Genomic DNA, 26,215 nt, shown 5'->3' on the forward strand with positions numbered 1-26,215 from the left:
AGCCAAGTGTGATCTTCTTTTGGGGGGGGGGGGGAGCTTTAGTTAGTACCTTACACATACCTACACTCTGCATCTAAACACAGCAGTAACCATAAAATCCTCAAACCTAAAATTCAGGGCATACAAGTTTTTATTACCAGCTCACAGATATCACTTGCACATATTCCATATTATCAATGTAGGTTATATTACCAGTAAACTAAACTGACATTTGTTATACCTACCTTGTAAAAACCTGCTGTTCTGCAAGTATTCTCCCAGGTAGAGAGGTGCATTGCTTCTAACCAAGAGAATGCCACCTGATACTTGTTTTAAGCATTAGCTCATTCAGTCTTTGTACAATGTACAACAATGTAGGGGAATAAAGTGAATCAATATTCATATTATGACTGCAATTGGACATTTCAATAGTTGCATTTTCTTCACTCAAGTCAGTTTCATCAGTAGTCCAAGCTAATCTACAAGCAATGACTTGTGCTTGTAAAGGCATTATTACTCCCTCCTTTGTGGGGTTCACTTCAAATCACTACTATTCCCATGAAATCATGCCCATACTAGAAGTGCCCAGCAAGAGATTAAGTCAACCCACACTGCACACAGTGGCATATCTACACAAGTCTAGTACTAGCAGCATGTTTCTCAATTTTTAAAATATTTGTCCATTTCTTCAACTTTGCTTGGTTGTTTGCAGCAATTAAATGCCAGTCACAGCATTTCTGAATTAGAAAGGAAATCCCATTTCTGAATTATATTATGGACTACAGACATTGGCCACAAGCCAACATATGTAGCACATTACATGTATGCCAACGAAGCAAAAAAGGCAAAGAATCCAGATCCTTGCGTCCAAAGGCCATGATTATTCTCCTCCTGTCTGAAGGGCAAGAGGAAACCTTGCCTCAGTCTACATAAGACTATTATATTTGCTTGCAATCTTCTTACTGACCTCAAGTTCAATATATGTTAAGCTCTTTGTCAGATCAGGTGATCTGGTAGTTAAAAAACTTACCCACAGATGCCAACTTTTAGAGTAAAGAATTATACTCGTTGTGGAGAAGGCCCTCCTTTTTGGAGGAGTGGATTTTTGTAAGCTCTTGCATCAGACTAGATAGTACCAGACAATATAAAAATTAACAGCTCTGAAAATAGTACATTACAGTTTCAAGACACAAATTAACAAAGTTTCAGCTTCAGTAGGAAATGGAACAGTTTGGTATCATGTGCTGGAGCCTTAAGTAAAGCATTGTCCAAAACCATAACATATTTCTAAAAGAAGTAAAGGCCAACAAAGTAAACGGCCAAAGGGCATTTGCGCTAAAGGGTATAAAGGGCAAAGTAAAGGTCCACTGTCCCTTAAAATGAAGCAGTAGTATACCCAATAAGGGCACACAGTAGAAAATAACTTTTTGTAAAGAACTTTTATTTTTGTTTCAAAACTTGTGATCCATAGAAATACAATAAAATCAACATGTACACAAAACAAACTTTGGTTCAAAGAAATATTTAACATCTAAAACTTCTGAGGTACAAAGGCACAAGACCAGGCACCCAAACATACTGAATCACCCACAGCACTGTTTGCACCACTTCTGCTGGAAGTTGTGAGGATTGAAGAGTAAAATGAGAAAGATGGCTGGGGGGATGAACAGAGATAGCCAATTAACAGTAACCAAAACACAAGCATGTGTACAATACCATTTGCTTTCACTCACAGGTGTTACATATTTTGTTGTCCTTTTTGGATAAAGTGCTAGGACTCCTGGAGGACAAAAGATGGATCATTTCTTAGAAATGAACTGGAAGAACAGTAGAAAAGGAGATGGAAGGAAAAAATGAAGGCCTGCAGGAGGCTGGATTTCAATCGACCTCTGTTCTCCCACAAGGTCTTAAGAATTCATTTCCTCTTTCATGAAACCATTTGTTTGAAACTGTGGAATAAGGACATTAAATTAGTTATCACTGCATACTCAGTCTGCATATATCACTGCCACCCAGACTGAAGGATAAAATTTTACTTGGAATAATCTGAGGATCCTTGCTTATACCTCTCCTCCTCCCATTCAACATAAAAACATAAGAAGATTCAAAGGGATGGAAAAGATAGGATCTTTCCAATTGCTCAGTTCTGGGGCCAACAGTGACTAGAACAGTGTATTCTAGTCTGTCATCACTACAGATGAGCATGCACTGGAACTTCAGCGGGATGCCATAAAGCTTGGGGGGTGGTGGGTATGCAAGTAGATGACAAGAAGCATGAGACATAAGCTACTTTCAGCAGTCAGCAGAATTTCCTCACTGTCTAAAAAACAGCTGGATAAAGTGGAAAACATCATCCCTTGTTCACAGCCTATGGACATCCAGGGCAAACAAGACAGTTTTATCTCCTGTTTGCTGTACAATATCAGATTGTTTGCTTCCAGGAAACATAGTTAAGACGTTATCTGGTCAGATAACATCATCAAGAAAGAGGTATTTCCAGGGCAAACTAAAGGGGAAAGTGCTAAAGGGAGGAACCTGAAAACACGCCAATAGTATTACTCTTTTTAAATATATAGTCTATTCTGCATATCACAAAAACACCATTTCTTATGTCTTTCAATTTTATCCTCCATTCTTTAACTTCACTATGCTCTACAGTGTCAGCATTCAACCAAAAATTTTTGTTCCATTTATAGCAACAGGCACACCTTACTATCACAGTTGAAAGGGTTCCCTCTGCACTTGATCTTTAAGGGCCCTCTCCAAAAGCATTCAGGCCCCACTCTTACAAGACTTACACATGCCCTTGAGCTGTGGGGCGTGCAACACTAGTGTTTCTTACAAGGACTTCTTCCCCTTCTACAGTTCAGGCTATGTAGCAGTTTCCATAGGAATAAATGATTCTAATCAAATGCTATTTCAAGTCATTCGGATGCAGATATACTACACAAAACCAGTGACACACTTGCATGCTTTGCATTGTCACCAACATGGAGAGAATTCACTAGGAAACATTACAGCTGAACAACATAGCAGCTTAGTGTTACCCAGTACTGATGGTGTGATTTTTTTCATTATGGCCAAAGGACTCTGGTAGTTAAAATGGCAACATCCAGGTTATTAAATGCTGTTGTAAGAATTCAGTATATCAGCACCTTTGCATACATGCGGACCTTCAGGTCCTGTACTCCTAAAGGAGTATTACTTACCCCATTTACACCCTACTAGGACTGGACAAGCTGCATGCCTCGTTCTATAGTCACCCTCACCACTTCTGAAAAGATTGTACCAAAACACTGCTGTACCCTGAAAAATGAAGTCAGATCTGGATTAGCCCAAACTTGGTCAACATAACTATTCCAGTTATAGTTAAGAGGGGTCATAAATGCCTATGAATCCAGTAACAGATACTTGAACATAGGTCACCTAATCACAGCCCATGAAAAGCTTATTAATTTATTAATATCCAAAATATAATCCAAGTTTATTAATTCAGCCATGTTCAGAGTGAAGAATAGTCTTACCTGAACACAAGTCTATAGTTAAAAAGAACTCCATAGAGAAATTGTTCAGATTATACAACATAAAACAAGGTAAACTCCCTTGCAGTCTAGAAAAACAGATACAATTGCCTTGATACACTGCAATCTGTTCATCAAGTTGCCATGGGTGTCAGGGCAGGAGGAAAACACACTTTTGCCACATTAGCCAACTTTTTAGATGTATGTAAGACTGTATGAGGTTACTTTTAGATGAGACAGTTACAGGGGAGATGAGGGGAAAGCAAGTGGAACAAGTACAGAAATTTTACCTTCTTGGGCCATATTGCTGCCCCAAAGTCTGGGAAAACTGTAGCACCTCCAGCTTCTACATCGCTCATCTGAGAAAACAAGGTGAACACCTCATACATTTACAGAGTTTTTTGTGCATGTGGTCTCAAAAGCCAAAGTGCCCCAAGCCCCAACAGAGATGGATTTCTACCTGCACCTCTGAGAGGCACCAGTGAGAAGTGGATGCATTACAAGCAACATGAACTGTGAAGGCAGAACAGAAACCATTTTTGAAGGCTTTTATTTCAACTGAAGGCCTCTGTTCAGCACTTCATCTAGTTTATGTATAATTTATTACAGAAACAGCCATAAAAGTTGTATAACTGCAGTGTTAATAACCTAGCTCCTCTAGAATAAGGGAAAGGACTTCAGAGTAACTCAGTTTCAAGAATTTCATTCCAATTTCCTACAATCCAATTAAGAAAACAAATGTCTTAAACCACACATTTCCTTACAAATTAAAACCATGTCTTTGGAACTGATTTTCATGATTTAGTTTATGCATCTCAGTCAACCACTTCAGACACTATACAAACTATTAGAAAACCTCACTTTTCTGCACTGTTTCTACAATGTTCAACAGCATTATACTTCAAGGGCTTCTTGCCTTTAAAGGAATACCTCTCTGCTTTGCTCCTTTATACTGGAAGGAATTTCACCTTATTTAATTCATTATCGATGATTTGCTATAAATTCTACAGGCTTGAGCCAAAGCCCCCTAGAGTTTCCAGAAATACTCCCACTGAAATAAAGAGTCCTGCAACTGATTTCCATCGGTTTTTGATCAGGTTCTAATTAAAAAGAAAAAAAAGGATCAAAATCCTACTCCCACCAAATTTAACAGCGGAACTACCATTAATACACTCCGAGTCTTCATATTTTCTATCTTAACTTGGATCTCTGTTTAAAGCAGATGTTATTACCACTTTGGTGTCCTCCTGCTTGGTACCTACAATTAAAGGCAAAAGATGCCATAGGCACAATTTTTTGCCCCTTCCAAACAGAAAGCATGTGCATGCAACTTTGCAAGTTAATTCCTGTATCTTAGCAACAAATCGCACTTTTAGTAGTGATGTGTGATATGCTCTACACAGGGCATACTGATGGTAAGTTGCCTTTGACCATGTACAACTGGCAGAGAAAAAGATGCATATCAATCTCAATCAAGGCTTGTCTGAAAGTGATAAAAATACAGATTGAGGCCATATAGTGTTACAAAGCCTCTTTGCAGCAGTCTATTTTGCTATTACCTATCTTATTCTGACTCTTGTTTTAGGGTTTTTTTCCACTTTTATGCCAAGAATGATTCTGGTTGTTTTGAGCTACGTTTCACTCTAAATGCCAGCAAAATAGTATTTCTTCATGAAATTGTAAATTTGAAGTTGTTTCTACTCAAAAGTTAGACATACCAGATGAGGTGATCCGATAATAAGTGATAATAAGTATTAGGCTGACAGATAAAGTACTGTCAGAATAGAACTACTGCCAAAATGTTAGGCCATATATTGCCATTTCAGTGGCAACTGCATATAAGATTCCAGTGTACATGGTCTGTAGGCTGTATAATGCAGGCACTAATAAACATTCAGTTCTGCATTTGGAACCCATTCCCCAGTTCCACTGAATTTGTTAGCTTTGTCTTCATTTTCTAAAGTGACAGTTATGCCAGAATAATTCTAGCTTTTTTCAAATGGTTAAAAATGGAGACTGCCAACAGATCACAACATCAAGTGCTGTCAAACCATGGTGGAAAAACATGACTGTCTCACAGTAAATGGCCAAGTCAAGACTGAAAACAGTGTGAGGAGCACTCCAAGCACTCATCTTTGAGAAATGCGCCAAATTCTCCTCTCCCACCAATGGGAATCCAATGAAGTCAAAGACTTCATAGTAGTGAGACCAAAAAAGGGAAACTGGGCCCTATTTAAATTAGACTTTCTGCACTGAGGTTAAAGAACACCAGATCCCTAATAACTCAAATGGGACAGCACCTGATGCTGCAAGAATAATGAAGTCCCTACTTCCAGATGCCAGGAAGTCTCTACAAAAAAAAAAAAAAAAAAAAAAAAAAACCTGCACAAGCTATAAGATGCTACTAGTAGTTGCACTCAACGCGTAAAGGATCATCATACTTACATAGTTTAAAAAAGTGGCCACACGATTTCCAGTCCCTAACCGCTTGAAAGCATCTGGTTCATCTTTCTATAAAATTAAATGAGAATAACTGCAAACTTCAAGCTCACAGACAGCAGACAAAGAGGTACTTACATAGTTAAGAAACGTCGCTAGCCTATTTCCTTCCGATTTGAGTGTGCTGTCAAAGGGTCGCTGTAACAGACAACAACTTTAACCCAAGTTCCAAACAGGCTCACACTAGCGTTACATTTGTGTAGCTCTGCAGAAAGAACCTCAAGCTTGATTTAGAGTTGAATTTTAAAAGTGGACAGTTTATACAGGGCAGTATTAAAGCCATTACATATTGCAGCCAAACAAAATGCATAAATGCATGCACACTGCACTCAGATGCTATAAGGAAAGGTTGCCCTGAAACAATTCTTAGAGCATCAGAGCAGAAGCGATGCTTTTAGGGCCTGCAGCATAGCTGATATCAGAGTAGTCTTACAAAGTTATCAGGCTTATTGCACTGAACACTGATGCAAAGACAACTGAAGCCAATATGAAAATTCCTATCAACTTCAGCATGCTTTAGATAGAACTAGATTCTCACAGATGTCCATATAATACTGATGCTCATAAGAAATACTGTGCCATAAGAAAAAATTTTTGGCCAACAGTGATGAATTAGAATAGCAATAATGAACTTAGGTGGTTGCCTGTCTGGGATTAAGGATCACATCAAAAAGATCAAATTATCTTCACCCTGTTGAAAATGCTTTAAGCTCCATTTGTAGAAATACAAGAGCCAGTCGGGGGGGGGGGGGGGGAGGAAGGAGAAACATCTAGAATCCCAGTATGTCCCTGTTCCCTTCAAAAGATGCAAGGCAGTATTTATTTACATTGTGAGTAGTAATTAACTTCAAGCTTTTTGGGGTTTTTTTTGTTCTTTTGTAGTAGTGCACCTTAATGTCTCCTGGCTGAACATTAGAAATCAGTATTAGGAAAAACAAAAACAGCAAGAAAAACACAGCAGCCACCACCTCTAAAGTATTGTGGTTGAATATGTTTGAAGAATAAGTTTTAATAAAAGGTCTTCCCCAAAATGGATTTGCATTTTATACACAAATTCAATCTAAAAGGTCTAACATAAAAACACTGAAATAGAGGCCAGGGAATCTCCTATATAACCACTGCAAAACTCAGGTCCAGCCATACATTTCTAGACTTCAATTTGGAAAGACTTTTCTATAACTTTGAGCAACACTGTAATATACAGTTATTAAAGTGTCTATCTGACAACTGCAGGAGAATAAAAAGCTGCAAGGCTGATCAAGAGATGGCAAGACAGATGCCTCTGGATTTCAATACTGAAATCTGCAATGCACACAGAGCCTGGAGGACCAGTGCAAGCCTACAGCAAATCTTACGATTGCCTTGCCTTAACTGTGACTGCAGCCAAGGTTATGTTCCAAGTGGAGCTCTGCCCCAGTTGCCTAATCCAAAAGTAAAGACCATACTGGCCAACTTGACAGCTGAGCTCCTTGTGTTCAAAGGCTTTGAAAAAAATTTAAGAGCATTTGCTTTACTCAGGAAACCAGGCAGTCTTAAAGTTAACAAGAACCTGGTTTCAACAGGCCAAAGCTAATGAATATGAGATTCCACAGTGCTGAAGTTCAGGCTTTTTTTTCCTCTTTTAAATCCAGTGTTAAGTATGGTTGGTGGCTTCAATTCTGACATGCGCTCAAAGTTACCAGGTTGCTCTCTGGGTGCAGGAATCTATCATAAATAGATCATATATTTTAAATAACCAGTTGCCATAGCTCTTCAGTATTATTACTGTGTTCATAAAGTATTTAACTAAGACTTTGTCCCCGTACACCCCTGCTGCCACCAGCCAGAGCGGTGGCTAGGCAGGTAGAGCCCCCTAGTGTAGATCCAGCACAGGTTTCACGCTCTCATTGCAGCGCTGTCCTCCTGAACACCGTGCCGAGAAACGAAGCTGCAGCCACTCTCAGGGTTTTGCCAGCCTGGCTCTGTGACTCAAAGGTTGGGGGAGGCGAGGGGGAAGACTCTTAACTCAGCCAGCTCCTGCTAAATGCTTCAAAGTCTCCAGCAAAGCATCAAGTAGCCAAATGAACAAAGGAGGATTCAGACATCCTTGCTGAACTCAGGAGCTTAATGGAACAACTCAGTACGCTTGCAACCCAGGGCTCCCAGACCTCAATTTCCTAATAAAGTAATGGAAAGAACATATTCAACTGCTGCACTTCATGTCTCCATGCTGTGCAAGGAACCAAAGTGACAAAAATAAGTGGACAGTCTGATTTGTTCATTGTTCTGGAACTTAAAGCATCAGAGAAGGTATTATGAAGGCTTTCCAAAGGTCACCGTCTACCTCACACAACTGGGCTCCAGATTACTGCTTTAATGGAAAACGTTTTAATACAAGAGTTTCCCACAGTTTTCTCCCAAAGCAATCCATTTTCCCCTCTAAGGAGTAACTGAAAGTGTGATCTTACCCTAGAAAAATCGAAGTGTGGCTCATACTGCCCTCCCATTCCATAATTGGCAACCTACAGTGTTGAAGGAAGCATAAACAAACATTGAACTGCAAATGAGACTGTTGAGAGAAAACACTGTCTTCTGCAAAGACCCGAAACATCCTTTGAGAAACAGCATTTTGTGGCAAGGCTTTCATCCATAGCATGCTTCACTTTATTTTTCTTTAAATTGCCAGAAACAAGGCACACAGACAAGAAGCATCATCTTGAGTGATCTCTCATAACATGAATAAACAGAAACAATCTTTCACTCTTGCTTTCTTTTCTTTGAGGCAAAATACAAGTGTTTCTCTAGTGTGTGCATCCAGTCTAGGAGATAAACAGCCAAGAATTAGATTCTGTATTACATATGTATGATCTGTCACATACACATGCCTGCCCAGGAACACGGAAGGTACAAGATAGTTTAAAACTGCCTCTTTGCTTGCTTAAGCTATTTGAAGATCACATACATCATGATTTAGAACAACTCTCAGGCTGCACTTAACACATCTCCCAGATCAGCGCAGTTACCAGCCTCCTGACAACAGCCAGAATTCAACAGCACTTCAGCCATGCTCTGAAACTGGTATTCAAGGACCATGGAGAAAGAGGACATGTCATAACTATTTGGCAATGTTGTTCCACTTGTACGCTACTCTCTCAGCCCAGCAGAGTGCTAAGGATCAGACTTCATATCAGAATACAGCAGGACTATGAAAAATGTTTATGTCTTTGAAAGGTTTATGTCTATGAAGACAGCTCAACTTTAACAGACTAAAACAAATGGTGGGCATGTCACTTAAAATAAGCTAGAGCTCTCAGAAAGTTTATTTTTTTTAAATCACAGATCCCTGCACAAAGTTATCCCCTACTCTTCACATGGCCTCCCATCCTTCTTTGCATGCCACAGAAAGGCAAAACATGTACCTGTCAGGTCATTATGGCTAAATGCAGCTGGAAACATCCCTGCATTCTTCACGATCACCTTCCTCACCTACTCCAAGGGAACCTATGTGTTTAGTCAGCAGACAGAATCCCTAACAAGGGCTGGATAAGAGCCATCATGCCTGTAGCTATTTCTGAACACGCACTACCCAGACTGACAGCTAATAAGCAGATTCCATCCTGATAAGAAACATCCGTACCAACCTGCAATAATTCAGCTGTTTTCACTGTTAAGCCAGTGATCTGCTGCATTCGCCGATTCACCTTGGCTACAACAGGATCATCATCTTCCTCCAACCATGAGCTAGGATAACGGAAAGGATTAAAATATATAGTTTTGGAATACCAGCCAGCACTACTCATTTCCCAAAACAGAAGGACTGCTGCTGCCCTCAATCGCATGGCTAAAAAAGCCATTAACCATGCATTTGTTCTGCAGGCTTTTGCTCCTGGCAGAGTATTTCAAGTTTTAAGTTCTAGGTAGCTGATGAGGGCTGGGTGGTACAAAGAGCTTAAGGCTTAACTTTTCTGTATGCTTACCTTTTTGATACCCTGTAGCTAGCCACTGTAAGGACACCGGTTTTGGGATCACGTACTGTGGCTCGTGCCAGCTGTGTCAAAAACAAAAAATCCCAATGGGGAAAAACCCATCAACTACAGATTAAGAGTTAAAATTAACTTAAATTTATCTTTCATCTTAACCAAAATCAGCACCTGAGGTTTACTCAATTTAAACATATCACTGGTTGAAAGTCACATCTCCAATCTACAGTTGGATTTTGTTCTAGAACAGGGCATGCAGAAATGCAACTGCAATCCATCACCTCTAGTAGATCCTGGAAAAAGAGTGTGACTGACTGCATAAGCCATGATATTCTTTAAATCCGCAAGTGGACAAACTTGCTGAACAGGTTTTGAAGCTAGTTTTCAGACAGCTGGAGTCAATATTAGCAAAAGGGAACAACAACAAAAATTAACAACATATGAATCCTAAATCCTTGGCAGAAAGTTGTTGGATATTCCATAAATTTAACCCTCCTGCATCTCATGCGGACTAAAGAAAATCAACCTCATTCTCAGAGATGAAAAATAACAAGTGATAACATTCATGAAATGAGTTAAGTTACAGGGCATGCAAATCTGCATCAATAGAAGGCTCGTCAGGACAAGTTTCAACATCACTGTGCTCAGATTTTCCAGTTGCAAGATGTCTGGAACATCCAATTCACAGAGACAGTTTGAGATAGTGTTATAACATTATGAAGATACAGTGCAAAAGTACACTGCGTGTACACAGTAATCACTGTTTAAAAATGGCTGTTCAGCCACATCACTATTCATGGCAGAAGTCTGAAGCTTAGTAAGATTGATTAGGTTTGCCACAATGTCAAAGTGATGGACTAACACTAGCACCACAGAATAGGTCACTTTGGATTTATACTTGCAGCTGAGAACAAGTAGTCACACAGTCCTTCAACTGCACCAACTCAGACCATGCTTAAGTTTGCTTTGGCAAACCACTAACTTCAAGTCATGCCCTCTTCCTTCCACTTAATTACAGGTCAAACAACCTTTGTCATTTGTTTTCTTCACAGTATGCAATCATGATTTCCTTCATATTTCCTCAGATGAGTCTCCTCTCCAGCCAGCTTTACAATTCATATTAACTTCTCCCTGTACAAGAGTTCTTGGCAAAACTATTCCCTCAATCTGGTATTTTGTTCCAGATTTCTCCTGCATAAATCATAAAGGAGAGGCCAGGCTGACTAAAAGTATTTCATTTGTACAACGAAGCATAGCTTTTGGGGATAAAGTCTGTCTTTCCAAACTTTTCATTATGCTGCCTTTTTTGAGCTTGCATACGCTCACTGGCTTCCTGCGCCTAGCTGTTGATCTAAACAAATCGGAACTATAATATGTTCATACAAGAGTAGTCATGCATATATCTCCTCGGTCTGACAACAGAACACTTCTCATTTCCAAGATGTAGCATTCTCCACTTACTAAGCACAAAAAAAATGTTAGTATCCAAACTACACCTCACCTGCTATAACACATTGATTAAAGAAAAAGCTCCTTGGTGCTGTTTCCTCTCTCAGGGAGGAAAAAGCAGCCTTATAACAGATGTTTACTGGGCTTTCGAGAATCATTATGAAACACTAGACCAGTTAAAAGCTTCATCCTGTCTTCTTCTTAGTCTTAGTTTACTTCAGTTTAGCATGGAGTCCATGATATTTTTCTTACAAAATTCTGTATTGCTGAAAACCTGTAACAGTATGTTCTGAAGTGTTCTCCAAATGTCCTTCCATGCTGTGTCTTTGTCTGTTCAGGCATGCCCATATCACACGTAAGCTCACTGCTGAAAGTCTGGATGTTTCCATACTTTAATGGCAGACCTGTCCTAATGCTATCCATACCAAGAAAATTAAGAACTTCCTTAACCCTCCCAGTCGCTAGTAGCTGAAACAAGTCAGCCTTGATGTATTGCCTGTAAAGTTGGAACCGCTCTTTCAAATTGGAGTAAAAGTGACTGCATTTTGCAAAACAAGCATGAAACCCAAGCTGAATACAGCTACTCCCAATCACATACAGATGTTATTTTTCTACAAAACAAAAATATTGGCAAATGTAAACTGCAGATAATGTTAAAGAGTTTGGACCCAAAAGTAGAGATTTCTTGCAGCTACATTTTAGAACAAAGAAAGTCCTCATCTTTCCAAGCCCAAAGCTAACAAACTACTTTGAGTCTTGTCTGAAAGTTTCCATGATTACTGACTAAAATTTCCTGGCTGAAATTAAGCTGTATTTATCAAGGACTATCTCATCACACAACTTGCATTTTCCATTCTTTCAGCAGTACTGCTGAATTCAGAGCTACTCCTGCAACTGAGCTATAGACCAATTGGGGAAGTGGGTGAGACGGAGAAGAGTCAGGGAAAGCAAGAAACCAAAGATTACAGTATTTACTTGCTTTCACTGGAACTTATCCCTATCTTGCACTACACAGGCCACATGAACAAGAACTCCTGACATTAATGACATAATAATCAATGCTGACAGCAAGCAAGGCATTTCCACAAATAAAGTTTTGAACACAGAGTAAGTCAAACAAAAAATTGTTAACAGATGTTTTAGAGTGTGCTTAATTTGATAAACTAGATTAAATGACATGCTCCATTTGTATGTTTCCATTTTATCTGAAGCTCTTGAAGTTCCAGGAATAGTTTTACAGTATGATGCAATAGGAAAGAAATCTGTTTATGGAAGTGAGAGTCCTCAACACAGACAGAGGAGTGTTCTGCCAGCATTCCTCACAGCTGGTACTCACAGAAGTTCAACTTCATAAGCACATCAAATAAATTCATGTTCTTAGGAAGTATGAGTTTCTCAATCTGTTTCTAACTAGATCTTTATGTTTACATTAAGAATTACCCTATTTGTGGCCTGGACTTTTAGTACCATGGCTTATAGCAGTAGCTAGAGGAAAAATGCTACTGAACCATAACTACATACATACTTTTAATTTCAATTTGTCAAATCTGACAAGAACAAGTGAGCAAGGCATAATGTTAGTTTTGACCTTGAATTGCCATAATTTTTTTTTTTTTTTTTTGCTAATAAGGAAAGGCAAAAGAGTAAGACACATTTCTGCCGGGAGGGGGAAGGGAACCCCCCACACAACACAAACTGCTATGGAAAAAAAAACTAACTTTCCCATTAGCTAGGTGCTTTCTTATTGGGTACAGAGCAACTACAATTCACAGCATTAGTAAAGAGATATTGCATCAGAACTAAAGTTCTTATTCAAAGCTGTTGCCTTTTGAGTTGGATCTACACATAGGAGACCGAAGCTGTTGAACCTGCTTCTCTGTTGCCCAAAGAACTACATAGGTGGAAAATTCAGATCCACAGTGCTCTGGGAAAAAGACTGCACTATGCATTCACTCTTGGAAGTATTGTGCCCTTCCCAAGTGTCCAAAATTGTGGATTGCTAGAGAGCACAAAAGAATGCTCCATTGTATGTTATATTAACTGTACTGCATTAGTGTCAATGCACACAAAGTGCTGCTTCAGGAGAACACCACAGTTCCACTCCTGGATGCAACCATGGCATCTAAAATGCCTGGCTCTAAGCAGGTCTAGACTATAGTTTAAAACAGAAGTGGTGGATTCCAGGTTACCATAAGCAAAACCCACAAACCTCTAGATACTCTTCTACAGGACTTGAGACAAACCCACACACTAGGTATTGTTTCCTCACATTTTTGTTAGTATTTGGGGTCTTTCTGATTTTGTTTTAAAGTTAAGTTTACCTTTTGAAATGAAACTGAAGATGCTTAGACAGCTAACTCCTACCACTGTAAGCCAGTCAGTCATCCACCTACCTTGTCAGGTCCGGTCCCTAATCTCCTAAAAGGTTCTTAAGACCATATACTGAAAACTTTGCATAACTAAGTGCAATAATACATAAATATCTTCAGGAACCTGGGCTTTATGGTTGTACATCACCAAGCAGTTTCGAAATCATTCCCTTAGGCTCACAGCTGTAGTGCATCATCTGTTGATTGAAACCAAATCTTTCTCAAATCCTTTGCCTAGTCTTCGCTAATAGAGATTAAAGCACTGAATTTGCAACTAACATTGAGGTGGGGGAGTGGAAACTTACCCTTGGTTTAGCTAGTTGTTTGATTTTCTCAATTTCTTCATCAGACATGACATCATAGTATCGTACAATATGAGGGCTGTCCCATTCATCTTCTTCCTTAAAGGGAGCTATTAGCAGATGAGGGTTTCTGTTTCCATCATGGTACCTACAAAACAGCCTTTTCTGTCTTCGAGGTGTCTGAAATAGAAAGTGCCAAGCAAGATGCATTGTTTGCTCACACACTTTTCATGAAAGTGGACAAGATATGCCTTATACCACAACATAAACACACTGGAAAAAAACCTGTCACCTATCAAATTTAAGATTTAAGCATGAGATTAATTCTGCTATTTACTGTGAATAAAAACAGCATATATTACTCTAAAGGTACACTGGGCAAGGCCTGGACCACTAACTTCTAAGAGTGGAATCATAATAGGTTACAGATTAGAGAAACCCAGCAACTATGTAAGCAGCCAGCTGTAAAAAATCTGGATCTTCTAATTAAGACTGTGCAGACAGAACAAACACCAATCCTCCTCCCTGCACTGAGAATTAAAGTCATAATTGGAGAGGTACTAGAGGCTGTTTGATCAAAACAGATCCCACTCAGAGGGATGTCTTTAAGACATGCAAACGAGAAAGGATTAATGTGATTCCGTAACAGTGGCAAAGCAAAGTTAACTCTCAGAGGAAAAAGCCTCTAGTATATTGATACAGCAGCATTTAAAATGACTCAGTAGACAGTCAGGAGAATCAATTTTCAGCAACCTTTAAGAGGAACAGTTGAGAGCTGTTTTTCTGTTTAGGATTAACAGCTAAAGATACAGAGGCCAAGATATAAGCAGGTACAAATCTCAACATGGACAGATCTACACCTAGTTTTTCCAAAAAAATAACCAGTTCCACAGAAGGAAAAAACTTAACATGCTTTAGCAAGCTTGATCACCCTTATGCAGTAGCAACACAGACAAAATCTTCCTTTCTCTTACCATTTTCACCCCTTCACCTCTGCAGAGGGCCTCATAGATATCACGCTCTGGTAAGTAGTCAAGAGGCCTCTCGTAGGCCCCACCTTGCACCACAGGTTCTGTTGTAGTCATTGTCTTATTTAATGACTTATCTTCTCTCTCCTTCTCCAGCAATTTCTCAAAGTAACGGAGATTACTGCCTGCTCTCTCATGAGTACTGTCTTGGTTAGGAGGGGGGGGGAAAAAGAAAAGACGACAGAACTAGTGACTTAACCAGTTCCTGAGACTGCATAATACAAGTCTTTTTCAAGACACTACAGTAATTCTCCCCTTCATAAAGCATCATGAGGTAGCCAAAGACATCAGCTCCAGTCTGCACTGGAAACCAGCACTGGGCAAGTTTCTCCCTTTCTTTGCAAAGGGAAGCTAGGTATAATCCTGCAAGAGAAGTTTCTGGATGGACCTATGACAAAACTTGAATTTCAGGTAGGGAAGGGGAAAAGGAATTTTTGGATCTTTACATCCCTCCTTTTCTCCAAGCCTTGTCTTTCCAATTCTGCCTAGGATGAGTAGACCTCAGAACTTGTACACAGAGATAAATCTAGTTGTTGCACCACCACCATCTCCCACCCTCCCCACTCCCCCAATGCTTCTCATCCACATCGCACAAGGACTGTGGTGGAGTCCCAGCCAGACTTCAATTCCCAAAGCTTCTCCAAACTTTGAAAGGTCAGAGGTAAGTGCTACCACTTAGCAGCCTAGCTCTAACATCTATTTCTAGAGGTTTATAATAAGTTTCTATAAAGAGGTACCATGGATCACTATAGCATCATTAGACCTACCATTAGTGATTTATTACTGGATGTTAGTATGAATCAAACACCACCAGCAGATTTTCAGCCAGCATAACTAAGGAATTATTCCCTGTTCATACTAAGTATTTTTAGACATTAGTACCTAGAACGGTTTCCCTTTTCACCCTAACAAACTTAGTGTTTATCTTACATAACTAACCCAGAAGGCCATAGAAGTAACCACTCAGTAGAGCATAGACTAGTATTAGCTAGACAGACAATTAAACCAGAGCAGAGGAAGCTGCTGCTTCCAGAAGGGACTGCCAAGCTTATTCCACCATATGGTGCCAATAAGGCTTTGTGTTCTGCTATCAGTGCACCGCCCCATTGCAAAATGAGCTGGATTCAATACCTTCTCATATTCCTGTAAACTTTAACCTATGAGTTCCAGTTTCTATGGAAATTAAACTGATATTTATACATTTTTCAATAAAAAAGGCTTTATCCACTCTTGGGATGCAGCTAACATCTGGATTAAGAATCACACAAGTAAACATCACAATAGACTGGAGCTCTTAACTGGAAAGGTTTATCCTTTCCAAAAAGTCCCAAAAGCAGGCAAGACAATTCTATGGAAAAAAAAGTTCTTTCTTTACTCAACAGAAAGCTGAAAACAGACCAGAGAAAGGCAAGTTTAAAAAAAATCCACTACATGTTCTGCTGCTCAGAAATAAATACTTTAAAGTCTCAGGCAAAGTAGTCTCCTGGCATCAAACAGTGCCTGCAGAGAGGGATATGGAGACAAATCTGACAAGTCAGCAGGACTTGACACAGGAGGCGGTACTCTGCTCAAGTCCATGGTAGCCTTGATCTCCACATGAGATAACCCAGGTTTCAACAGTTACTAACCAACATCTCAGCACACAGATACTAGACACATTTAGTCTCTAGGTAATAACAGCGTGGACTACAGGATACGTTGCTGAAGACGCTTCAAGCAAGAGTGGATTGTTTTTTTCTCAAGACCTATGCTTACTGTAAAACATGGCAGCATACTCTTCCAGTCAACTCGCTATTGCATTGACTGAGATTGTCCTTGGCTCTGTTGCTTTAGTGGAATAGCAGATCTTTTGTTCTTACCAAGAGATATCAGACGTCTGGTAAGCTCTGTGGCTCTATGTAAATCCCCAAACTGGAAAACAGCATAGCTGAGATAATCTAGGATCTCCACTTTGCTGACTGTTGTATCCTCCCCTTCGTCATGCTGTTTTAAGGCTTGTTCCATCCAGAGTACTGTATGATAGTAGTCTCCATCATTGTAAGCAGTCTTGCCCATGCCAAAGCAGTCTCCCACTGTCAAAGAGGAACTATATTTTGTTCCTGATAACAAAAAAGAAAAGTGATCCACACAAACATCCTTGTCTTCAAATACTAGAAGGAATAGCTGTAAACACAGACATTTATCATCCAGAAAGGCTTCTAAAAGACGATGCTTTAACAATATTTTAAGTTCTACACCAAAGTGATCACCTTCAAGAATTAAAGGCTACATTGTCATGATTTATGACATTTATTCCTCTTTAAACCAAGAGAAATTTAACATGAGTTAGTATTAAGCTATTCTCTTGCAGATAAAAGCAGAGCAGACCAACAGCTTAGCTGACTTTGCTGAACCTAAGAATTAGAGTTAGGTGATCAGAGAAGCCTGGCCATATGCAGAACTTGCTAAAAAAACTTTTTTGGCTTTTTACTAGAGAATAAGGAACATGTTTATGCATAAGCTTCTTGCTGATTGTTATTTACAGACAAACTAGGTATCCAATAGACTCTTTCACTGCACACAGATTCCTGGTTGCTCCAGCTAAGCAGGTGCAAAGGTAAATGAGTTTTAGAATTATTTAAATTTGCTGTTAATCACCCACAGGTAACAACTAGAACTGTGTGTTGTGAAGTCATCTACCCACATGATTATTTGTTACTAACAAATCTCTTACGAGCAGAAACTATAAACATTTATCCGGGCTCAGCTGCCAAAACACTGAAGCACTACAAAATATCTATATAGATTCCAAAACACCTTTCTGTGGCATATACTGTTAGCCCTCATTTCACAGACGAGGAACAGAAGCAAAGATAATCAACCAAAGCCCCACTGGAAGACCAGAGGGAAGAAACAGAGCAATGCTTCCTAAGAGCTGCACAGCAACATGTTGTGAGGCACTCCCCCCCAACACCTTGGATTGCAAGTTCTCTGGGACACAAAGTGCCTATTTTACTTGCTTACATTGTAACCAGTACAGTGAAGACTACAGCAGCCAGCACAAGAAAGTTTTTGTCTTTGGTATTAGTAAGTAGTGAAATCAGCATTTTCTTTTTAGATTATTAAGAAAATACGCTACTTGAACTGCAATTCATGGCTGCCTGGCCTGGGTGGAAACAACTTTTAGGTTGTTCTCAAATATTTAAATAGATACATCCAAGTGTCCAAATCTCATGGATTTTTAGTTCCATGGCTCTTGGATGCTTCATCACTACTAAAAGAGGACTTTGAAGGGGAATAGATGAAAACCTCAGAAGTGCCAGGATGCTGCCACCTCCTTTTCTGAAGGGCAGAGGGGACCCTTGTGCAATTACCTGGTAAGTTACCTCGAGAGAGTGTCTCAGGATCCAGTTTGTATGTGTCCTGCAGGCGCATCAGAGCCTTTGCAGCTCCAGTCTCATCTTCCTCAGTTGGAAAAAACTGACGCTGAATTGTGAGATTTGCAATAAAGCCTTTGCATTGAAAGGGAAAGAAGTTGTTACTGCCAGAGTTTGAATGAATTAAGAGCACACACACAATACCAGATTAACATGAGAGGGAACATCTGCTTTGTTTTTGGAATTCTATAAGAATCAGAGTCTAGATTTAAACACAGAGCCTCATATCAGGCTCTTGAGTTATATAAACATTGCTTTCTGCCCCATTTTAAAGGATTACAGTTCAGATAAGAGGAAAAAGGCAAGCAAAAACTAAAAATGCAGTTTTCTTGTGCTGCACAGTTACTGAAGTGTAATGCAAATCTAATGATCTTCAGTTTCCTGTAATGTCTTCCCAGCATGAAAACTTAATAGCTTCCCTCAGTTCTCCTTTTACAATATCCACAAAGAAACTGCAGATCATGGCATTCCGTAATGATTTCTACTCTGCACTCCACCAACCTGTTAAGCCATAAGAGATCTGAGATCCAAGTCTCAGCTCAGGGGATGCAGACCCTCAGCCAGGATCCCCTACACAGGATTTTAAAGGGCTTGTTATCTGGTAAGAGGCTTTTAGATCTAGCAACTAAAAGAACAGGTCACATGAAGAAATACAATTAAATGCACTACGCAAATAAATCAAGGTTGTATAGCAGGTTGGGGGACAGGAGAGAGATCAGCTGAAGGAAGAAAATATCTATTTCCAGTCACATGGCAAGCAGACTTCTGAAAGGAATTCTTTAGAGAAAGAATTAAGGACAGAGGTATTCCATAGAATTGTCTAGTTCTTTTCACCTTGGATGATTATTCTAACACACACTGAAAATCTTGGCTGGAAAAAACCTTGAAGTCATGCAGGGTGTTCAGCATGAAATATTCCTTCTTTCCCCCTTACTTTCATAGCATCCAGTAAAAATAAATGTGCATAAAAAAGCTTAAGGAAGCAGGATTCAGGCATACAGACATTTTGACAATATGATGCAAGAGGAAGGATTAGTATTGGAAACATTTGTTTTGGAAGGACGGTTTATAGATAACAGGATAATACAGCAGTCATATCAATAGATACACTACAACATCTGCCAACAGAATGCTGGAGCTGATGGGAATTCCTTTATCAATATAGTACAGGTGTCTGATCGAAGTGGTCAAAAGACAACAGGTGAGGGAAGAAGCAGATTGCAAAGGCAGATGATAAACTTTTAATTAAAGGAACATAAAACTCAAGACAAGGCATGAAACAATAGTTGCCAACACAGCTGAAAATTTGGGGATATCCTAATCTCCCCTCCAAGGCAGCACAAGCCAAACAAAGTATTATCAATCTTAGACATGTTAAAACCTCGAGCCTTGACTCAAAAGCATCCAAGTGGCAACTGCCACTCATAGGTAACCAGTAAACAAAAGGCCAGTCATTACCCTAAGTTTCAAATGGACTTGGCAACAGCATTTAAACCACAACTGAGTTTGCAGCTTTCCAGAATACAAGGAGGGGACGTAACTGTGTTGTAAGGCTACCTCCTACCAATATTTTCTTCCCCGAAGCTCCTTACCATTTGTTGTGTCCTGAAGAACCAGGTTTTCTAATTCCAGCCAATCAGTATTTAAACGCTTCACCAGTTTATATGCATTTACAGGATGTGCCAGATATCCTTCTGGATCAGAGGTTGATTTGCTAGTCAGTACATCCATTTTTTCAGCCCAGCTGGAAAAAAGAAGCATATGCCTCAGTCTGAGACCAGTTTATGAATGCATATCTTCCTTATTAAGTCATCCTAATTACAAAGCTAGAACCAATTTATTGCTCCTTTTGCCATTGTAACCAGCTGTTGAGCTTTCAACTTCACAACGACAAAGTGAAGTACAACTTTTTTTTTTTTTTTTTTAAATCACAATTATTTTCCTGTCCACTATTTAAAAAAAAAAAAAAACTTGCTACAGAAGAAACTACACCTCACTTGCAATGAGTCTTAGCAACCAATTTTCAGCATACTGCAGTTTGGAAAATGATTATATAATACACAATAATCACTGCAAGTGTCATTTGCTCATCTCAAAGTAACAATACAAACCTGTATGTAACCTCAATAACTTGTTAGCTTTATGGAAGCCAACCCCAAAGCTTTGATTTTTTTCAGACTAAAAATGTTCAGCAGCAACAGAACAATAGCAGTGCTGTCCACTGACAAGAACACTCTCATTCAGCTTCAAACTAGTATTAGGAAACTTCATGCTCTGCATTGTAGGATATCTGAACCACCATTTATGCTACTAATGCTGCAGTGATAATTTCTTCTGTTCCCCTCCATATTATCCCTTATCAGAAAGGGTCTTCTACACAGAGTGTTTGTGATGGTACAAGGACAAGGAAAGAAGCGGAAAAAGCCCGGCAAATGACAATTACTAAAGCAGCAGAGAATTTAAAAAATACATTTCTGAAGCAGGGACCCCTCTCTGCAGTTCTACTGGAGGAAATCACAACCACATTGTTACCACCTATGGTCCTACTTTGTGACTGTCTATGAGGAAGTATTAACAAGATCCAATGACAGAGACAGCAACAAGGTCGTGTGTAAATCAGCCTAATGGGTTAGCCATTTTGTTAGGCATCTTGGTTAATGCAATCCTCCTCCCCTACCTTTTAATCTGAGAGAGCTTGGATTCTTCTGCTCGGATATATTCCTTTAGAGACTGCACCAAGTCTTTCTCTGCATAAATCAGATCTGTCATTTGACCTAAAAATGGGAAATGAGGAAGTGTTAATCAGAGCTAAAACAAGAAATCACTTTCCAACAGCATAGAAGACCAACCTCAGGTGCTCTAGGGCTATCAAAGCCACCAACAAGAACAGACAAACTAAGGTTCAGAGTGTGAGTGTTTTTTAATGTTTGTAAGCCACAAAAAAAAATATACATGCAAATCTGGCATTCAAATACTTCAAATAGCTTTTAAAAATCTCAACCTTAATGGCCTATGAAGTAGCTTTGTTATGACCCTTTTACCATCTCTGAATTACTTTTAATATTGCAGTTACATAAAATGCAATCAATGGAAAGGTTTGACATTAATACAGCTAGAGTCAAAGCAATGAAAGATCCAAATAGTTGCCATAGTATCTGTTCCACATGTGGATACAGATTAGGTCACACCAGTAATTTATTAGTTGAACCACTGGCATCACTTAAAATTACAGCTTTTCAATATGGGTAACTGTGGAAACACAACCTAACATTAAAGTACAGAGGAATTTCAGACTAATGTTTATAGACTAACATGCAAAATCTCTCCCAATTAATATTAGTGGAAACTGCTAGCATATCAATCCAAATTACTATAAGAAACTTTTACAGACCAAACACTGAATGATCCAGAGATTTAGAAACACGGCAACAGATTTATTTTCAGCATTCCAAAGTAATTATTAATGAGGCATAACAAAGCAGATGGAAGTCAGCAGGCTATTTTCAGTCTATCCCCTAACGTAAGTTTCAGGAATGGGTAAATCTAAACAGAGAAGATGGTGATTCATGGCAACTGTGTACAAAATCCTACCTTTAACTTACAGGAAAGAGACAATGAAATAAGGCATGTCTAGGTAAATGTTACTTAGCCAGCTTGCCTTGCCCTCCCTCCAGTGTTGGGGGTCAGTAGCAAACAACACTCTTTGTCCTGACAGAGGTTCCACAGGGAGGCAAGACACACTGAGGTAACTTTCCACTGAGACATGTGCAAAATATACCACAAGAAGTTTGAGTTTTGCCATTACAAAAATATAGCTCCACTAAGCTCTGGAGAATAGGTACATGTAGTTAATGAATCTGTATTATCTTTATGATGGGCACTCCCTGCACTGTTCCACAGGAAAGCATTAGATCTGAAGTCACAGCAGAATTCAGTTTGTCTTCATATTTTTAGAATCTACCATAATCACAAATGACTGCATCACAGCTGTTAGAACAGAACTAAAACTAATTTTCAGGATGCAAGATAACTGTGTGAATTTTCTAGGATTTACTGAAGTCTTGTACAACACCCACAGAGTAAAGGGGATATTAATTCTCCATTCCCATCCCTAACCCTAGCTTTCATTGAGGATAACAGATTTCAGCTTCTGTGAAAGAAAGTACTTCACATTTTTATTACTAAGTTCTTTCCATGAATCAGCAGTTTTGGATTATGCTTTTAATATAAGCTTGGCACAAAACATCTCTGCTGTGCTCAAGACAATCAGATGCACAGTTCTCAAGATCAGGAATTGTCTTACTTTACACAGAGGCCCCAGAGAAATTGTACCATGTTGGTCATGACATGCTAAGATACTGAATTGCAGAAAAAATCCACTCATGCAAGATCTGAATTGCCATTGAGAGAGACCTGGACAGGCTGGAGAGCTGGGTGGAGAGGAACCTCATGAAGCTCACCAAAGGCAAGGGCAGGGCCCTGCACCTGGGGAGGAATAACCCCAGGCACCAGGACATGTTGGAGGCTGACCTGCTGGAAAGCAGCTACATGGAGAAGGACCTGGGAGTCCTGGTGGACAATGAGTCAACCACGAGACAGCAACTGCCCTTGCAGCCAAGAAGGCCAAAGGTATCCTGAGGTGCATTAGGAAGAGTGTTGCCAGCAGGTCAAGGGAGGTGATCCTCTCCTCTGCTCAGCCCTGGCGAGGCCACATCTGGAGTGCTGGGTCCAGTTCTGGGCTCCCCAATACAAGAGAGACATGGAGCTACTGGAGACAGACCAGTGGAGGGCTGCAAAGATGATTAGGGGACTGGAGCATCTCTCACATGAGGAGAGGCTGAGAGCCAGGCCTGTTCAGCCTGGAGGAGAGAAGACTGAGAGGGGATCTCATCAATGGGGAGGGTGTCCAGAGGAGGATCTTTTCAGTGGGGCCAAGTGACAGGACAAGAAGCAACAGGCACAAACTGAAACACAGGAAGTTCCATCTGAATATGAGGAAAAACTACTCTACTGCAACGGTGACAGAGCACTGGAACAGGCTGCCCAGAGAGGCTGTGGAGTCTCCTTCTCTGGAGAGATTCAGAACCTGCCTGGACACGATCCTGTGCAACGTGCTCTAGGTGACACTGTTTGAGCAAGGGGGTTGGACTAGATGATCTCCAGAGGTCCCTGCCAACCTCAACCATTCTGTGATCTGCTACACAGAATAACACTGAGGATGCAGAAGAGTAACTTTTCCTAACAAGGACAGTATTTGATAGGGCTGTATGAATGAAGTCATATGCTTCAACCGCAAACTTTTGTAAAAGAGTTTTGGCAACTGTATTAGCTACATTATCACAACATTGTGCATTACCTATAGAGGTGAAAAACTCAGCTTCTGTTTGCCAGAGCAAGCAAATACAGGTCAAGAGCACCAACTGCAGCCCGGACTTCATCTTCCAGACAGCTCTAACCTGTAGTGTATTAAAACAAAGAGGAGTGAACAGGATTAACCAATCTGTGTGGCAAGTGGAGAACCACACATGCACCCCAACAAGGCATTAGTCATCTTCAGTCAAATTACTCATGAAAATGATTTAGGTCCTTGAAATAGTGAGCTCTAAACAGCAAAAAAAATCTAAGTGATTTCTTTTGCAAAATTAGGAGTTCTGTTATTTTATTTAAACTGTCCCACCTGATATCTGGTTCTACAAGTTTCAGTAAAGGGAACTTAATGAGACCCTAGACACATAACAAGGGTGTTACAGTCAGCAGTAGTTAAGATTTCTGTTCATTCACCACAATACAGTCAACACTTAAAGCTTCATGAACACCAGCACTCAGCCCATAAGTTGTCTTTGCTTCTTACCCTCTTAGCATCTGTAGAGTGCAGATGGGTGTTATTCCATGTGACAAGTGCACACACTTTAAGGCCCAGAAAACAACATTACAGATGCCTCAGTATTGTGCAATATTTAAGACACATATAGCAACAAAAAGTTGTTTCCAATCAGTAAGCTGGGGAGGCTTCCCCACTAGTGAGATATAGCAGGAAGGAAGTATTTCAAGAAAATTGCATCTCATTAAGTTTTAGCAAACATTAACAATTAAGTTATCAGGAGCAAAGTTCAGTAATGTCTGGAACAGATTCAGGTCCTAGTGTTGTGCTGAGGTCCAGTTACATCAAGATCTCAAAAAACAGGAGATCAGAAACAACCATTCCTAACACAAAATCCAGTCTACAGACTATTTAATTAGCTCTCTCCACTCAGTATTCCAATGCAAGCAGCTACAGCTAACCGGAAATGCTTGGTTTTGCTCTCAGGATGAACAAGAGAACTAGACTGATGCCACTATACTTTGTTACAACAGCATCCAGCAAAAAAACACACTGGCATATTTAACACTAGGTAGAAGCTTGTAGCCATATGCACTTAATTCCTCATTACTGAGCTCCAAAGAGCAGAAGAGAAAAAGGAAGAGGTAACTATGTCTTGTCAACACTGGCAAGCATTCTAGTGCCATAAAGGCAGACCAGCCATGGCTGAGGCAGTCTGCATGGAGACACTTATGTCTACATCATCTGTGGCTCGGCACGGAGGGGGTTACTCAAGACCTCATTTAGTCTAGTTCCCTGGACTGAACATCCCCACCCATGCACATGGTTTGGAATTGCACGCAGGTCCAATCACTGGCTCAGTTTTCTTTGAGTGCATTTAGCAAACACTAGGAGCACAGCCTGAGTTAGTTTCCTCACATGTATGGAATGTAGCTTGCACACCCCAAAAACCAAGTGCATATGCTGCAAGTGATGAGGACTAGAAGGTTTCAAAGAAAAAGCACATGCAAGTCGCTACTAGACCATTAATGAAGCATCCGCAAAGCACTACTGCAGTTGCAAGACATTTTAAAACAAAGCAGAAGTAAAAAACATAAGGGAGGACATCAGAGAAGTATTTATGCTCAAAGATGTGTTCCTATAACACTTAAAAACAACTCCCACAGTAGAGGGTTTTTTTTAGATTGTTCTACTTCAGCATTAATTTTGAAGAGACCAAACACAGCATGACTTTGCCTTTTTTGGTTTTATAAAAGATCCATACACTTTCTCTAATAATTTCAACAAATTTCATTTTACATAGCCAACAGAAGTATTGAGCCCTCAAAAGTATTCTTCCACTTAGCTTTTCCATGGGTGCAGCCTAATACCTTCCACTTCACACAATTATAGCTGGAAAATAAGAGTACACAAAGCTGTACTATCTTCCAATAATAATAAAAATCCTAAATTATGGTAAGTTAGACTCAGCATGCTAGGAAATTCAGTTATATAAAAACTTTCTAGGAACACGAATAGTGAAAAGTAAAGACAAAATAGCATTTTGCACAGTAGAATTCACAGCAAAGGCTGGAAAAGTAGAAAGTTTCCAGCTGTACTTATTCAGAATGCATTGTCCCAGCATATTGGCCACAGTCTATGATTTTTGTATTTCAAAGACTGTGCCCATTTAGAAACAGATTTTTGAAACAGAGACAGAAAGCAGCCTGTTACATCTCTGAGAGTACATGACACAGGGCACAGATGAGATAGAGAGCCTGAGCTGGCAGGTGGAGAAGGTTGTAAATAGTTGACAAGTGGTATAAGGGAGAGAGGGTCCATACAGCAGAGCTCTAGGGAAGCTTTAATTCTTCTGGGATATCTGACAGCCAG

At 39.8% G+C, this 26,215-nt stretch overlaps 1 protein-coding gene across 6 annotated transcripts in view; it reads right to left on the reverse strand.

Moving 5' to 3' along the window:
- Positions 1-1,399: 1,399 nt before the first annotated feature.
- Positions 1,400-26,215, reverse strand: part of P4HA2 (prolyl 4-hydroxylase subunit alpha 2) — a 31,887-nt gene continuing 7,071 nt past the window's right edge. For 2 of the 6 annotated variants that reach the window (XM_026118275.2, XM_026118276.2), the window contains exons 3-16: positions 23,879-23,978; positions 21,200-21,296; positions 20,115-20,266; positions 18,460-18,597; positions 16,966-17,205; positions 15,053-15,252; positions 14,082-14,258; positions 9,956-10,026; positions 9,620-9,719; positions 8,447-8,500; positions 5,946-6,011; positions 3,791-3,859; positions 3,189-3,285; positions 1,400-1,928 (exon numbers count right to left, since the gene is read on the reverse strand). In XM_026118275.2, the coding sequence (XP_025974060.2) occupies positions 1,858-1,928; positions 3,189-3,285; positions 3,791-3,859; positions 5,946-6,011; positions 8,447-8,500; positions 9,620-9,719; positions 9,956-10,026; positions 14,082-14,258; positions 15,053-15,252; positions 16,966-17,205; positions 18,460-18,597; positions 20,115-20,266; positions 21,200-21,296; positions 23,879-23,960 (1,614 nt within the window). In that variant the 5' untranslated portion in view covers positions 23,961-23,978 and the 3' untranslated portion in view covers positions 1,400-1,857. Of the gene's footprint in view, positions 1,929-3,188; positions 3,286-3,790; positions 3,860-5,945; positions 6,012-6,077; positions 6,138-8,446; positions 8,501-9,619; positions 9,720-9,955; positions 10,027-14,081; positions 14,259-15,052; positions 15,253-16,965; positions 17,206-18,459; positions 18,598-20,114; positions 20,267-21,199; positions 21,297-23,878; positions 23,979-26,215 lie in introns of all 6 variants that reach the window. The other 4 variants (XM_026118281.2, XM_026118280.2, XM_064521156.1 and 1 more) reach the window with 4 other exon arrangements.

The sequence above is a fragment of the Dromaius novaehollandiae genome, chromosome 15 (genome assembly GCF_036370855.1).
Source record: "Dromaius novaehollandiae isolate bDroNov1 chromosome 15, bDroNov1.hap1, whole genome shotgun sequence".
In the NCBI taxonomy this organism is placed as follows: Eukaryota; Metazoa; Chordata; class Aves; order Casuariiformes; family Dromaiidae; genus Dromaius; species Dromaius novaehollandiae.